The sequence below is a fragment of the Petaurus breviceps genome, unplaced genomic scaffold (assembly GCF_028583685.1).
Source record: "Petaurus breviceps papuanus isolate PSGF00001 unplaced genomic scaffold, PetGlider_PUasm1.0 90925, whole genome shotgun sequence".
Taxonomy (NCBI): domain Eukaryota; kingdom Metazoa; phylum Chordata; class Mammalia; order Diprotodontia; family Petauridae; genus Petaurus; species Petaurus breviceps.
In genome coordinates, this window is record NW_027187380.1 from 37495880 (window position 1) to 37512159 (window position 16280).

Sequence of the window (16280 nt, forward strand, 5' to 3'; positions counted from 1 at the left end):
TGGTTAATTTAGCTTTCTTTTGATTATCACCTTTTGACTTGGTACCTAAGTGAATTTCTGTCTCATGTCCTGTGTGGAGTGACATCTGACCTCTCTCCATCCAGATACTGCTTATGTAATAAATCCTTAAGTTCCTAAAAAGGACAAGCTGCAAAAACTCCCTGCCATCCAAACACAAGTCTGTTTCAGTCCATGGAAGCCTACCTGTTATTTGACTGCCCCATTCTTCTTAAGGATAGAGAATTCACATCCATAGAAAGAGCTGTTAGGGGGGCAGCTAGGTGGAGCAGTGAATAAAGCACCAGCCCTGGAGTCAGGAGGACCTGGGTTCGTATCCAGCCACAGACACTTAACACAAAAAATAGCCGTGTGACCTTGGGCAAGTCACTTAACCCCAATTGCCCTCCAAAAAGCAAAAAAAAAAAAAAAGCTATTAGGTCTGAAGATGTTATGTTTTCCTTTAATGATCTTATAATCACTTGATTATACCAGCTTGCACAGTTTAGGATCTTGTAAGCATTTGGTTCATGAAGTATGGTCACATCCATCAACCTGTGGATCTCTCTTTATTCAAAAGTTACACCCAAATAGCAATAATTCCACGTTCTAAGATGTGGAAGTGGGACTGATCCCAAATAGAATAGGCAAATGCTGTAAGATATATTTGCATACTTTCTTCAATGACATTAATCATTCCAATCATCTGATTACATCAGTGACAAAGAAAGAGAGATGAGAAAAAAGGGCATGTGGACACTGACCCAAGACATCACTGTAGGGCAGAGGAGATTAAAAATTTTGGCTTAAAGTCATAAATGGATTGAAGAATTAAATTCAGGTCATGCATGCAAAGTCAGTTTAAGGTTTTATCCTTTAGGAAAAAATATATACATACTATATTATATTTGTATATATGAAATCTCTATATTTGTTTTATTTGAGATGTTTCATCTAAACAAATGTACAAATGTACAATGAAAACTCAAATGGTTTGTTATTTTTCCCAACACATTATAAAATAATTTTTCTTTGCAGGATTTGCAAATTAAAGATTGTTGTAGGCATTGCACACTTAATGGCCAAGTATAGCTCATTATCTAGTTTGTAAATGTAGTAAGGGGTGGGGAAATCACCTTTATACATGCATAAGTTGTCAAAAATAATGTTATTAAAATATTTATTGTCACTAAGTATGGCGTGTTTTATTGTATTTACAAAAAAAATATGCAAGGAACAAATCTCAGATCAGTTTTATCTAAGTTGGTGTCTCAGAGGAATCAATAGATCAAGTTTTAGTCCCAGAATTGCACTACCTAGCTGTGAGATTTGGGCACAAATTTCGACACTTCTGGCCTGATTTCCTATCTATAAAAAAGGAAGACAGAATTAGCTGCCCTGACAATCTCACAGGATTGTTGTGATGATGAAATGAGCTTGGTCAATGGAAAAGCACCCTAAAAATATCAGGTGGTGGTATTCTTTCAAATAAGTACTCTATTCAGAAAACTCTAAAATGGAGACTAATCAAGTATCTGTTAGTCTTCTGCTGGCCTCTCCTCCTTAACTATGAGTTCTTAGAAATATTTCTAAAATCTTTTAGCTATAGCATTATTAAGCTAAATACTAACATACACTCCCTTTTCTTGGCATGAATCAATAACCAAAAAAAATGGTTAAGAAGTGGCCAATTGGTAACAACCTAATTTTTAAAGTCAAATAATAAGTCCAATTTGCTTTATCATAAGAGAGGAAAAAGATTTATGACCAAAAAGGAAAATGGGAGAGAATCTTCCACCCACACATAACAAAGAACTTTTAGGGAATCCTCCCGCCTAAACTGCTTTTCCTTCCAGTCATTTAGCCCTGTCAAAGGGATATATAGCTGTCAGTAATCATTTATTTAGGACTTACTATCAGGCACTGCATTAAGTGCCCAGGATAAAAAAGTTGGCAAAAAGTTTCTTCCCTCAAGAAGCTCACATTATAGGAAATAGCATCCAAGTAGTTATATACATAGACCATAAAGGAGTTAGAAGTTAATCTCAGAGGGAAGGCAGTGGAGGTGGGAGGGTACCTTCTTAAGAAAGTAGAATTTGAGCTTAGCCTTGAAGGAAGCTATGGAAGTCAGCAGATGCAAGAGGGGGAGAACATTCCAGGCTTGGAATACCTTTATACTGGCAAGTGACAGGGCTGGGGGATGGAATTTTGTATACAAGGAAGAGCAACAAGGCTCAATTATAGAGTACACAGAAGGGTGTTTAGAGTCTAAGAAAACTCTAAAGGCAAGAAAGGACCAGGATATGAAGGATTTTAAATGACAGAGCATTTTGTGTTTGATCCTAGAGGCAATAGGATGGTAACTGAGAAAAGGGTGACATGGCCACATTTGTGCTTTAAGAAAATCACTTTGACATCTGAATAATACTAATCAGTCTGTATTAGGAGTTCAGAGACTTGAGGAAAGGAGACCAACCAGAAGGCTATTTGAAGATACAAGATGAAAGCCTGTAGTTTATTGTGTGAGCACCTTATACACCTTGTATTATAGTCATACAGTTCCCCAAAGGGATATGTAGCACTAGTAGAAGTGGATGCAGCGCCAGTGTATATGCATCAGTACCAATCCTTTGTATCTTGGTGGAAGCAAGCAAACACGATAGGTAGATTAAAGCAGACTGCTATAAGCAGAAGGGACATTCTTGAATCTCAATACAGTGTCATTCTTACAGCACTCAACTACCCCATAACCACTCTAACGTATAGCATGTTCTCATTGAGGTGGTGGTTAGTAGGCAAGTCTGAATGAGAAGACAGACTTAAGTAAGCACAAAGTACAATTCCTGGAAATGTTGAAGTCATGACTCCAAAGAAAATCTTCCATCATATGTTTTCTCTACAATTGTTTGTCCTTATCGATTCTAGACAAGTTTTGGAAAGTAAAATTTAGTGCTCTCTCTAAATTCTAATATCTCCTGGGGGAGAAAAATCAAGAGAAAGGAGCCAATAGTAAAACTAGTGATTTTAAATGTCTATATATAAATGTCCAAAGTTCAAGCAATAAATAAAAACTAGAAGTCCTAATACAAAATTGACCTCATAGGGATTACTGAAACTTGGTGAGATGAAATCCATGACTGGTCTTTATTTCAGAGGTACTCTGAATTCTGTAAACTTTAAAATTGCTATTTATTGAAATAGCTATTTCAAAATAATTGGTTTCCTTTGAAATCTTTGTTATTTTATGCATTTAAAAAGATTATTCTGAGAAGTGGTAATAGGATTCATCTGACTTCCAAAAGAACCTAATAAACTCTACCCTAATGAAAAGAAATAGGATAGATAAAAGGGAATTTAGGGTAATTTATAGTAAGAAGATATGTGAGGAAATGCAGAAACCAAAGGATTAAAAAGGCCAAAGGATAAAAAAAGAGAAATGTAAGTAATTGTGTCATCTGAGTAGACTGCAGACCATTCAGACAGGAAGAGAAAATGGACAGGAGTCTGGAAAACAGATCACAAATCTAAATAGAATTAGGATATAATGGGGATGGAGACTTCCAATTATTAGATGTCTGTTGGAACTCTCTCAGCAAAAGCAGAACTATTTGACTTGCTTATTGATGTTATACTTTGAAAAGGCATCCAAAAAAAAAAAAACAAAGGGAAAAATTCTACATTTGATTCTTACTACAATGAAGGCACTAGTTGGTGGAAACAATGAAAACCGAAGGAGAAGGGCCTGTTCCATTACAGAGTCTACAATAGAGCAGACAAAAGTCAAAGTCTGACATGCAACCTAGATTTTAAGGAAGCAGATTTGAAAGAGGAAAGACAAGGATTCCATGGACAAAAATGCTACAAGGGAAGACAGCTCAGGAGATTCTCAATACTGATATTCTGAAGACAACAATTCCAAAGAGGAAAATGGCAAGTCTTAAAAGGCCAATGTGGATTAAAGGCCAACAAACATTTTAAATAGGGTAGAGCATTAGGCTGAATCTAATATGAAGAAATTAAGTAGAAATAAATGGCACAAATTAAAACCTTGCACTTGGGTATGAACTTTATAAAATAGTAGAGGCATGGATGACAGTAAAGTGTTCTGAAAAAGACCAGGTTTTAGTAGACTGCAAGCTCAATGAGTCAGAAGTGTGATGTGGCAGACAGAAAAATCTAATTTGATCTTGAGCTAAATTAAGAGGAAATAGCTTCTAGGTGATAGTTCCACTGTACTGACCCTTACCAGACCTTATCTGAAATACTATGTTCAGTTCTGGTAACCATAGTTTTTAAGGACAGCCAAGATGGTAAAAGGCCTTGACTCTATACCATATGACAGGGTTGAAGAAACAAAATATTTAGCTTAGAGAAAAGAAGACTCAGAATATGGTAGCCACCTTCAAATGAAGGATTACCATTTGGAAGTGAGACTAACCTATTGTGCCTGATCCCAGAAGGCTGAGTCAGAAGCAACATGTGCAAGTTGCAAAGAGGCCAGTTCAGTCTGAAGTTTAAAAAAATTTCCTAAGAATTAGAGCTGTCCAAAAATGGACTGGGCTACGTAGAGGTAATGGATTCCACCTCACTGAAAGTCTTCCTACAAAAGCTTGTTCATTATGTCATGAGGGGGATTCCCTTCATGTACGGATAGGACAACTTTTCTTTGAAGTTACTGGGAGAAATAGGAGAGTAAATAAAGATTTAACTTGTATATTGATCAGTAAAACAAATTGGCAAACCAAAAGTACTTAAGTGAGCAAAGTTGAATGCCTGTAAAATTGTTAGGAGGTAACTGAAAGCTGCAAGAGGTGCAGATTGAGGTGTAGACCTTTATGATTACTTTAAAAAATGAGAATGTTAGTCACTAAAGATGAGAGGAATTTTACAATGACTTGAGTGTGCCACGTTTGTATTTCTGACACAAATGACTACCACATATGTTCCAAGTATAGGTTGGTAATCCCTGAAACCTCTTTCCATATTCCAATTTTTTAAAGAAGGAAACAAACATTTAAGTGCTTACTATGTTTTAGGCACTATGCTAAGCACTTCACAAATATTTCATCTTTACAACAAACCTAGGAGGAAGGTGAGCGTGTTTGTAGGGAAACAGCCAGTAGACAAAGAGAGACTGAAGATTACTGAGGGATGATAGAGAAGGGGCAATGAACTGGAGAAGACAGGATGGAATGGGATCACTTGTGCATGCAGAAGGGTCATTAGCCCTGGCAAGAAGGGCTACCTTTTCATGGGAGAGAGGGATTAAGGAGGAGATAGCAGCAGAAAGACAGAAATAAGCATATATTAAGTGCCTACTTACATGCCAGAAACTCTGCTAAATATTATCTCATTTAATCCTCATAAGAACCCTGAGAATACTACTATGATCTTCATTTTACAGTTGAGGAAATGGAAGCAGAGATTAAGTGACATGCCCAATGTCATGCAGATACTAAGTTTCTGAAATCTGATTTGAACTTAGATCTTCCTGACTAGAGGCCCAATGTTCTATTCACTGCCCCATCTATCTGCATAGCTATTTCTTTTTTTTTTTTTTAAAGCAATTGGGGTTAAGTAACTTGCTCAAGGTTACACAGCCAGGTGTTTCTTTGGTGGGTGCTAAGTGTCTGAGCCCGGATTCGATCCCCAGGTCATCCCAATACTGGAGTCGGTGCTCTTACTCGCTGTGCTACCTGGCCGCCCCTGCATAGCTATTTCTAAAGGGAAATGGAAGCAGCACTTCAATGGAAAAAAAAGGGTCATCTGAAGTGGAGAAGGGGAAAAGACCTTATCAAAGTCAAAGAATGTCATACAGAGAAAGAAAATGGTCAACTGTAAACTTGGAGCTAAAAAACAAATTTGAAGCTCTTTCTGAAGAGGTGGAAACTTGTAGCTATAAGGAGGCAGTTCTCCTTTGTGTTCCCATATATACTAAAGGAAACTCACAGAAGCTATCAATTGAGAGTTCATCCAGTAAAGGTGAGAGAAAAAAAAGTAGTGCAGTCATAGCTGGTACAACCTTGCTCACAGTTACCAAAACTAGTATTCACTGATGTGATGAAAGGAATAAAGAAAACAATACTGAAAATGATTACCAAGACTCAGACAAGAAAATGAAGATTAGACACTAAATCTATTTTCTTCCCTATTGTCCACTTAAGGCAAGATATAGAAAAGAAAAAGATTAAGTAAATATGAAAAGTTGGCTAAAATGGTGATCTCAAAAAATGAAATTTGGACTTCTGAACTTGAAATACAGAAATGGCAGACTCCTCGATCAAGGATGATGCCCATCTCACAAAGTCTAGTAAAAATATATTTACCTGATGTCTTGCAAATCTAATCAAAAGGGCTTGAAACTTTAAAAAATGGGGAAGAGAGAAAACTTCCTATCTTCACCAAAGAAAAAAAGCTACAGTGAAGGAAAACAACAGCTGGGACACCTAAAAGTCTAAAATCCATTGTCTCAAAAGCCCATATACATACTCTTTGACTCAGCAATCACACTACTGGTCTGTATCCCGAAGAGATCAAAGAAAAGGACCTATTTGTTAAAAAATATTTATAGCAGTTCTTTTTGTGGTGGCAAGGAAATGGAAATTGAGGGGATGCCCAACAACTGGGGAACAGATGAACAAACTGTGGTAATATGATTGTGATGGAATACTCTTGTGCTATAAGAAATGACCAGGATAGTTTCAGAAAAATCTGGGAAGATTTATGTAAAATGATGTGAAGCGACCAGAACCAGAACATTGTATGTACACAATAACAGCAATATTTTAATGATTAATCATGAAAGACCTAGCTATTTTGATCAATACAATGATTCAAGACAATTTCAAAGGACTCATGACTGTCTACATGCAGAGAGAAAATGAAGCATACTTTTTTACTTTTCTTGTATTTCTTTGTTTTCTTTTGCAACATGGCTAATACTGAAGTATGTGTATGACTTCATATGTGTAATTGTATCATATTGTTTGCCTTCCCAAAGGGTGAATTTGGAACTCAAAATTTTAAAACATGAATGTTAAAAAATTTTTACATGTAACTGGGAAATATTTAATGAAATATATACACACACCATATGTATATATGCCTATACATTAATGTTCAAAGTTTAGGCAATAAGTAAAAAAATCTAGAGGGACAGTAAACATGGGGGAGAACATTTGGGTATAAATGACACAGAAGGAATGTTGCTAAAATAGCCCAAACTTTTGATCTTGCATTCTTATCTGTAAAAAAAACTTTCATGAACCCTTGTACATCCAGGTATACATATTCAGGTACTACTGTAATGTATTTTCAAAGCAAAACAAAAAGGGGATAGCTCATTATCATACACTCCCAGTACCACATACTCCTAGACCACCTCTCAGATGCCTGCCTCTGTCAAAAGGTATTCTGGAGGGCAAGAGGAGAGAATTTTCCCAATAGCACCTATGCAGCTGCTGCTATGGATGCCAAGGTAGCAATTAGATTATAATTGCCCTGAGGGGCTTTTGCAGAACAGGGAGGTTGTAAAGCAGCAGGAATGGAAGGATGAAGCAGGTGTACGCTGTAGGATAATGGATAAAGGATAGATGTGGTATGTTGTAGAAAAACCACCATCTGACTGATCACATTCTCCTTGGAAGATATATCACTCTGGATAGAAAGTGGCCATTTGAACAAAAAGATACAGATGATTTCAGGAAACAGATCAAAAGCCTGGCATAAAATTATAATATACTCATGATGGGACAATTCAATTATGCATTTACTGGAGCACTTACTTTGCCAAAATCAGGTGAAATTATAAACTTCTTAAGAACTTCTTCCTTCGAAAGATGGGGGAACCAACAAGGAGAAATTTCATAATCGACCTGACTCTCACAGGCAGATTACAACTGGATATTGGGATGAAAATGATGGGAAACGGGGGAGGAAAAAATTGACCCCTTTTTGCCTCTAAAATTTCTAGCAGAGGAAAGGAAAGCACAGTTAAGACATACGCCCTAGATTTCAGAGGACTGCAGCAGAATACCATGGATTAAAATTCTGCAGGGGAAATCTTTCAAGGAGTGGTAAGAAACATGAAAGGATGAAATTCTGAAGACACAAAGGGAAATAATCTCTATTAAGAAAAATAGTTGCCAGAAAAGACCAATGTGAAAGCTCAGTAGGCTGCCCAACTTAATGTAAAAAGATATGTTCAGGGGCGGCTAGGTGGCGCAGTGAGTAGCGTGCCAGCCCCGGAATCAGGAGGACCTGAGTTCGGATCTGACCCCAGACACTTAATACACACAAAAAAAACTAGCCGTGTGACCTTGGGCAAGTTACTTAACCCCAATTGCCCTCCAAAAAGCAAAAAAAAAAAAAGATATATTCAGAAGATTTAAACAAGGACAGGAAATAGAAGATGTTTATATGGCACAGTCCTAAAAGAATAGTGTTAGTAATGTTAAAGTTCATAATGAGCTGAGGTTCATGAGGGAAGCTAAATTCAACAAAACTGAAGAAAACCTGAAAATTATGGGTCTAATTCCAGGGAAATTCTAAAACTAATCATTACAGAAATGGTTTAGTAAACACCAAAGAAAAGCAAAATGTTAGAGGGGAAGGAACATTGACTCTACTAGAGTCTAATGACTCAAACTCAACTTCTGAAGTATAGTCCCTGTGTAATTTTGGGCAAACCACCTATTCTCTCTAAGTCTCAGTGTCTCCATGAGTAAAATACGGGGTTTGGACCAGATCATCTCTTCTAGTTCTAATCCTATAAGCCTATCTAGAAAAGGAAGCAGTAATTACAAATAACTAGTTTGGCTTAAAAATAATATGAGATAAAAACAGGGAAAGCTCTATAAAGGGTTTTACCTAGGTTTTAGCAAAGCATTTGATAAAGTATTTCACACTATTCTTGGGGAAAAGTTAGCTCAGGATTGCATAGTAATAATTTGCAACTGTTTGAATGACTGCACTCAAAGTATTACTAGGCAATGGAAGTCTTCAAGGTGTGGTTGGCTCCAGAAGGAAGAACCAGTAGTAATGGGTAGAAGTTGCAAAGAAGCAAATAAAAGGAAAAAGTTCCTAACAACTGAAGTTATTCAAAAGGGAAATGTGATGCCTCACTAGGTAATGCCTTCTCCTCACTGAGAGGCTGGATTACTGATCAGATTTGGTCACATGGATGCTAAAGTTCATTTTCAACACTCAAATTCATGATACTATCACTCTCCCTCATTGCATCATAGAGGAATTAGTTCTACCTGAGGGGGAAATCATATTTCCTGTCCTGCCATCTGCTGACTATCTGAGAATTTTTAAAATTCTCTGACAATTTTTAGAAGAACCTAGTCATGTTTCAAGTGTATATGATAACAAAAAAACAACAATATGATGGGGCGACTAGGTGGTACAGTGAGTAGAGCACCAGCCCTGGAATCAGGAGGACCTGAGTTCAAATCCAACCTCAGACAATGCAAAAACTAGTCATGTGACCTTGGGCAAGTCACTTAACCCCAATTGCCCTCCAAAACACAAAACAAAAACAAAAAATCAAGTATATATGATTCTATTTGTTCATTCTTTAAATTAAATTCCAGAAATATTTATAACATTACTAGTATTTGCAAGGCATTATGTGACCAACACTGGGATACAAAGACAAAGATCACATCATTCATCTTTCAAGAGATTACGTTCTACTTCAAAGTCTCTTTCTCTCCCCAGTAGCTCTGTCAAAGTTAACAGGATTTTTTTTCTGGAGTGCAAAAGAAGATGCTACTTCACTCAAGCAGCACTCATGACTTCCCCATAAAGAAAGGAAAGGAAGGATGAGTGCCTCTTCTTGTCCAGGGCCATGGTAGATGCCTTCAGTTTACTTTGAGCTTTTTGACTGGTGGGCTTTTAAGTTTCTTTTCTCCAGTATGAGCCTGCTTGGCCCCTTGTCCATCATCATGCCCACACTCATCTGCACTAATAGTGGCCTTTCTGATCTGTCGCAACTCCCGTTTCTCTTTCCTCTCTACCATCTCTTCAATCTCATCAGCAAACAGGGCTTTGAGAGGAGAGATCAACCTAGGAACTGTTGAAAAGTCTCCAAAGTCGACCTGGAGAGAAGTGAGAAATGAAAGGTTATATACAGCTCAGGAAAAGAAAATGTATGAGCAAGTAGAAGTCAGTGACAAAATAATCATATACTCTTGCGTTACTCCCAGTTCCAAGAGATCTTAACAAAGAAGATGCTACAAAGAAGAGCCGAAGCTAACTGAATGCAGTCTTTCCTAATTTCATTATATAGCAACAGATGATAGTCACACCATCTAGCCACATTAAAAAAAGGCAACTGTTGACTGCCTCTCCCTTAAGACCATGAAAGAGTACCACTGAATTGTGTACTAAGAACCAATGCAGTACCTATTCTTCAATCAAACTGTTATTTATTACCACAGGCAGGCAAGCTCTAATTCTGGATATAGCTATAAGGAGAAATCTATAATAAGTAACTTAGCTAATTAAAGAAAAAGAGAAAGGTCTTTTGGAATTATGTTTCAGAAAAAGCAGAAGAGCATTAAAGCAAATTCTCTGCCCTAATCCTCAACCAACTACATAACACATAGTATACATACTCTCATGTGGTCAAATGCAATCCCAACTTTCTCACTGAAGTCAGGGCTGAAAAGGGGGATCTTGGCATAACGCTGACTGAAGTGATTTAACATGATAAACTTTGCATTCATCTTCACCCCAACTCCAATTGCTTGGGAAGTAGTGCTGCAAATAAGTGAAGGAAGTAGAATGTGACTCAAAATGAAAAAGAAGGAAAAGGGTATCTAAAATCTTTAACTTTCAAAATAAAATGACCTCCGAGTTTAAAACAGCTACCTCTAATTATCTTCTTTTATGACTACTTTTTAAATTTCCTTAAAAGCAAGAACTATGTATTCTAGTTCTTTCACATCCCTACAAAAGCAACACAGAACCTATAATAGCAGAAAGAATACTGGACTTATAATTAGAAGACCTGGGCTCTCCATTCTCATACCTACCAACTAGTTGTATGACCTTAGGCAATATAACTTTCCAAATCAGTTTTTTCAAATATAAAATGAGGATGATAAAAATACTTCACTCATAGGCTATTATAAGTATTATCCAGAATAATGTATGTAAATTGTTTTTAAAATAGTTAAGCAGTTTAAAATTATCAAATTATTTAAGGTTGTGCCCTACACACTGAGAATTCAATAAACATTCAATAAGATCACCCTAGCCTCCTCCCTTCAATCTCTAGTCCTTGTCTCCTGATTGTATTTAAGGTTAGATATTTTCAGAATGATCTCTAAAACTTTAAGCCTATAACCCTCTCAAGGGCTAAGTAACTGGTGAACTTTCAGGTCAGACTTTCAATGGGTCCAAATGAAAGAACTGGTAAGTATCATTGCTGGGTCACTACACAAGTATATGCCTAGAAAATCATGATCTGAACACAGTTCCTATGAAAAATGTCTAGAAGCTTAGTGGACCATAAACTCCACAAATCAACTGTTCAATAATGAAATGAAAAAAGCTGAGGCTACTTTAAGAATTCTGGATATCTGTCTTCAAATATCTGGATGGGTACCGAATGAAAGAGGAATTAGATTTGTTCTGTGTGGCCTCAAAGACAGCTGAGCTGAATCAATAAGGGGAACCTTCAAGGAGGCAGATTTTGGTTCCATGTAAGGAAAAAGTTCCTAACAACTAGTGCCATCCTAAAAAAAAACAACCTTCAAGCAAAGGCTGGATGACCACTTTGGGGAGATGCAGAGGGGTTATCTTGTTCAGTATAAGCCAGATGCTTTCTGAATTCTCTCTCAACATTTTCATTCCTATCCAGAGAGAATACCCCCTTAAGCTGAAGTAGCATACAAACCACTAGCCACAGTTCTACAATGTAATACTTGCTGGTAAGATACTGAGACAAAGTCACCTCATCAAGAAGTGGTCACATTTAACAGAAAAGAGCTAAGGAGCAAATTACCTGTGTGTCTTTTCTACTGCTTCATCCTCTAAACCATCTTCCAAAGTAGCTTCATGAATAAGCATAGTAGCGCCTTTCCCTAAGGAAAATAAGTTAACACGACCTAAATGCCTGTTATGAAAAGAGGAGAACCATCATTATTTTTACTTCCCTGGCTAGAGTAGTCTTTCTCTTTGGCACTGATGCCTCTGCATGTAGTAAGAGGCTCAGAGGTACTTAAAATAGGAGGCAAGGAGAATCCAATACTGATACTAAAGCACACGCTACTGTCATCAAGTTCCTGCATTCTCTTCCCCCTAGTAAAATATCAAACTAAACATTAAAAACAGAAGCAACTTCAACCAAATTTCTTACCTATGTGCAATTACTCACCCAACTGGACCAGAGCATCACATGGCATGGTATCACCAGAGTAGACTATCTTCCAGCCTGATTTGTGGATCAGTGCACAACCAAAAGCATTCTTACAGTGCTGAACCAAACAAGTCTGAAACTGAATGAAAAAAGATGAGGGGCTCTGCTGCCCCTACTACCTCACTTTTCTCCCTATGAACTAGCGGATTCTGTACCTCTTCCAAATCATATTTTTCTAGCAGTGAAGTAATCAATTTTGCAATCATGGGTTTGGAGACTTCAGTTCCTTTTTGGAGGCACTTGGCAGGGATCATACTATGTGGAGAAAAAAAAGGAAAAAAAAATTAAAGCTTCAGGCCTCACTCTAATAAGGTCAACATACAGACTTACTAAGAAATAAAATTATACACAAGTCATAGTCAGCAAAACAGGTAAGTTCACAGAAAACCATATGCAATAGGGACAGCACAATTAAGGCAAGGAAGGATTTGAATTCACAGCAGCTTGGAAAACAAAAAGTTCAAGTTCTCTCAAATTTTGTGACTTGTTCTAGGTTTGCACAGTGTCTGCTTTAAGGTTCTGATGCAACCATCAGATAAATGATTCCTGTTGCCAAGAGTAAGATACTCAAGAGCTCTACAGCATAGGTTTTTAATGTGGAGTCCACAAATATGTTTTTAAATACTTTGAGTAACTATATTTCAGCATCGGGGTGGCTAGGTGGTGCAGTGAATAAAGCACCAGCCCAGGAATCAGGAGGACCTGAGTTCAAATCCGGCATCAAACACTTGACACACTCACTAGCTGTTAAGTGACTTTGGACAAGTCACTTAACCCCAATTGCCCTCCAAAAAGCAAAAAACAACAACAACAACTATATTTCAGCATAACTGGTTTAATTTATAATCCTATCTATTTTAATTTATTCATTTAAAAATACTATTCTGAGAAAGGATTCATAGGCTTCATCAGCCTATCATGACACAAAAAATGAACAATTCTGGTTTTTCAAAGCCTCTTGAAAAGGAGTAGGTTAGAAGAATGGTAGGTGTCAGTGGATAAACAGGTGCTAATCACTCACTTGACAGCATCTAGAATCTCTTGGCAATGGGCATGGTACTGCTGCATCCATGTCATGACTTGAGTAGGCGCTATTAGTAACAATGGGCTGAATGGTTTTCCCACTGATGCCTGCAAAGCAAAACAGAAAAGGAGGTGATGGCATAGATGCATCTTCAGGAAAGCTCAATGGAAATGGAAGAAATGGGTGTTTCCTATGATTATATATATAAAATCAATGAATCTCAGGATGCCAGTAAAAAGACAGCTTAACTCACCAAAGCACGGTTTCTCTGCAACAGGATATTTAATAAGCCCTAGAAAATAAAAGGTAAAGATGGAGACAAGAAGGAAACCTTTTTTTAATTTTTCTCCTTCCCTTTAGAGTTCAATTTCTCTAGCACATGAGGATCCTATATAGGGATCCTCAAGCCCCTGAATTCTAAAGGGACAACTCTGAAGACAGCCTCATTTTAGCTTCGACTGGAATGCTAAGAAAAAGAAATGGTCTACTCATACACCAAATCCTCAATCCTCAGAGCTGAATGGATACCAGCTACATTCAAAAAACATCTGTGACAAAGTAAGACTTAAGAAAAGAATGCAAAAAGTTAAATCTAAATAAATTCTAATCCATTTGTTAATCACTAAACTATACCTAGGCGGAGATAAAAATGCAATAAAGACTTCTACAGCAATTCTCCAAGGTTATTACTAGAAAGAAAGGCAAAGAATGAAGGCCTCATTTCCAGTAAGAATGTAGAACTGGGGGGGGGAGGGGGAGGAAGAGAAGAAACAGGATTTCCTCAGGCCTCCCGCCTCCACCTCCTCCAATTCATGTAAAAAGTGACTCTGAACAAACTTTGGAGCTACAGAACCCACAAAATGACACGGAGAAGCTAAACTCCCACTGAAGACAGCCTGGAAGGCCAAGGGGAAGGGGCCAGTGTAGCACGCTGGGAGCCGGGCCCAGCCCTGCATGAGCGGGAGGTTTTAGCCTCAGGGTGGCCACAACCAGCCATTGACTGGAGGGACTTCAGCCACAGCAGCTGTGGCAGTTTCCAGAATTATCAACACATAGATGCTAAGAACAAAGTGAGAGGTCAGTGTAGTGTGGACTTTGGGACCTGGGAATTGGGGAGCATGGTCAGCCTTTGCCCCCAGGGTGAGAAGTGGCTGAGGTGCCCCAGCCGTGCAGCCGCCACATGGCTGCTTCAGAGCTCCTGGCCTGCAGATTATAGGGGGACCAAGCGACCAGTCTGAGGGGTAATCGCTCTTGCTTTAACCTGCTTGGATCTGGATTGCAGTCTAGGGTGGAAGTCCTGGGATTACACGACCAGTTTGCCAGAGCGTGGGGAGGCTTCAGAAGGCACCCAACTACAAGCTCCAGCATCTGAAAAAACCCCAGTGAGTGGGACACAGCTCCCCTCACTGGTAACAGAGTTCTACTGTGGCAAAAAGCCCAAAAGTCAAGTAATTGAGTGGCAACAAGCAAAAGAGGGAAGCAAGGCAAGCACAGTAATACGACATTGGACAAAAAGGATTGGGTCATGGAACAGGAGGAAGACAGCGAAGTCAGAACTCCTGCACCAGAAGCTTCCAAGAAAAGAACAAACTGCTTACAGGCCATAGAGAAGCTTAACAAGGATTTTGAAAACCAAATAAGAGAAGTGGAGGAAAAATTGGGAAGAGAAATGAGAATGATGCAAGAAAATTATAAAATGAGAGTCAACAACCTGAAGAAAATAACACCTTTAAAAAATAGACTGACACCCAGAAATAACTGGCCGTGTAACTTTGAGGAAGTTACTTAACCCCGATTGCTTTAAAAAAAAAAATAGACTAACTCCAACACTTCTAGGGTTGTATCCCAAAGAGATCATAGAAGTGGGAAAAAAGACCCATATGTACAAAAATATTTATAGAAGCTCTTTTTGTGGTGGCAAAGAACTGGAAATTAAGGGGGTGCCCATCAATTGGGGAATGGCTGAACAAGTTGTGGTATATGCATGTTATGGATTACTATTGTGCTATAAGAAACGAGGAGCAGATGGACTTCATATTTACCTGGAGAGGCTTATACGAACTGATGCTGAGTGAGAAGAGTAGAGACAGGAGGAATTTGTACATAATTACAGACACAACATATGTGTGACAACCAATTTGATAAACCGCACTCTTATCAGCAATCCAGAGTCATAAGTCAACCCCAAAAGACTCATGATGGAGAGAGATGTCTACATCCATAGAAAGAACTGAGTTTGAACCCAGATTGAAGCAAACTACCTGCTCTTTTTCTTTTTCTTGTTTGGTTTTGTATCCTCTTTTCCATTCTTCATTCCATCTGATACAATCCTTCTTCATAACCTGACTAATACCTAATGTGAAAGTATTTGCAGATACTATACTTGATTGTATGCCGCCATGGGGGAGGGGAGGTAAGGGGGGGCGGGAAAGAAAATCTGAAAATCCAGGAATTGTGGTAATGAATCTTGTAAACTAAAAGCAAACAAATTAATAAAGACAAAAAAAAAAAAATAGACTAACTCAAATGGCAAAAAAAAAGGCTCAAAAAGCCAATAAGGAGAAGAATGCCTTAAAAAGCCAAATTTGCCAGATGGAAAAAGAATCTCAAAAGTTCAATGAAGAGAATCATTCCTTCAGAATTAGATTGGAGCAAACGGAAGCTAGTGACTTTATGAGAAATCAAGATACTATTAAACAGATCCAAACAAATGAAAAAATAGGAGGAAATGTAAAATATCTCATTGGAAAAACCACTGACCTGGAAAATCGATCCAGGAGAGATAATTTAAAAATTATTGGACAACCTGAAAGCCATGATCAAAAAGAG

General features: G+C 37.9%; 1 protein-coding gene across 2 annotated transcripts in view; it reads right to left on the reverse strand.

The window, feature by feature from the left end:
* Positions 1–9546: 9546 nt before the first annotated feature.
* Positions 9547–16280, reverse strand: part of ELAC2 (elaC ribonuclease Z 2) — a 60799-nt gene continuing 54065 nt past the window's right edge. The window contains exons 18-24 of one of the 2 annotated variants that reach the window (XM_069076816.1): positions 13705–13743; positions 13449–13558; positions 12583–12682; positions 12386–12506; positions 12014–12092; positions 10620–10764; positions 9547–10100 (exon numbers count right to left, since the gene is read on the reverse strand). In XM_069076816.1, coding sequence (XP_068932917.1) covers positions 9864–10100; positions 10620–10764; positions 12014–12092; positions 12386–12506; positions 12583–12682; positions 13449–13558; positions 13705–13743 — 831 coding nt within the window. In that variant the 3' untranslated portion in view covers positions 9547–9863. The remainder of the gene's footprint in view (positions 10101–10619; positions 10765–12013; positions 12093–12385; positions 12507–12582; positions 12683–13448; positions 13559–13704; positions 13744–16280) is intronic. The other variant, XM_069076817.1, reaches the window with a different exon arrangement.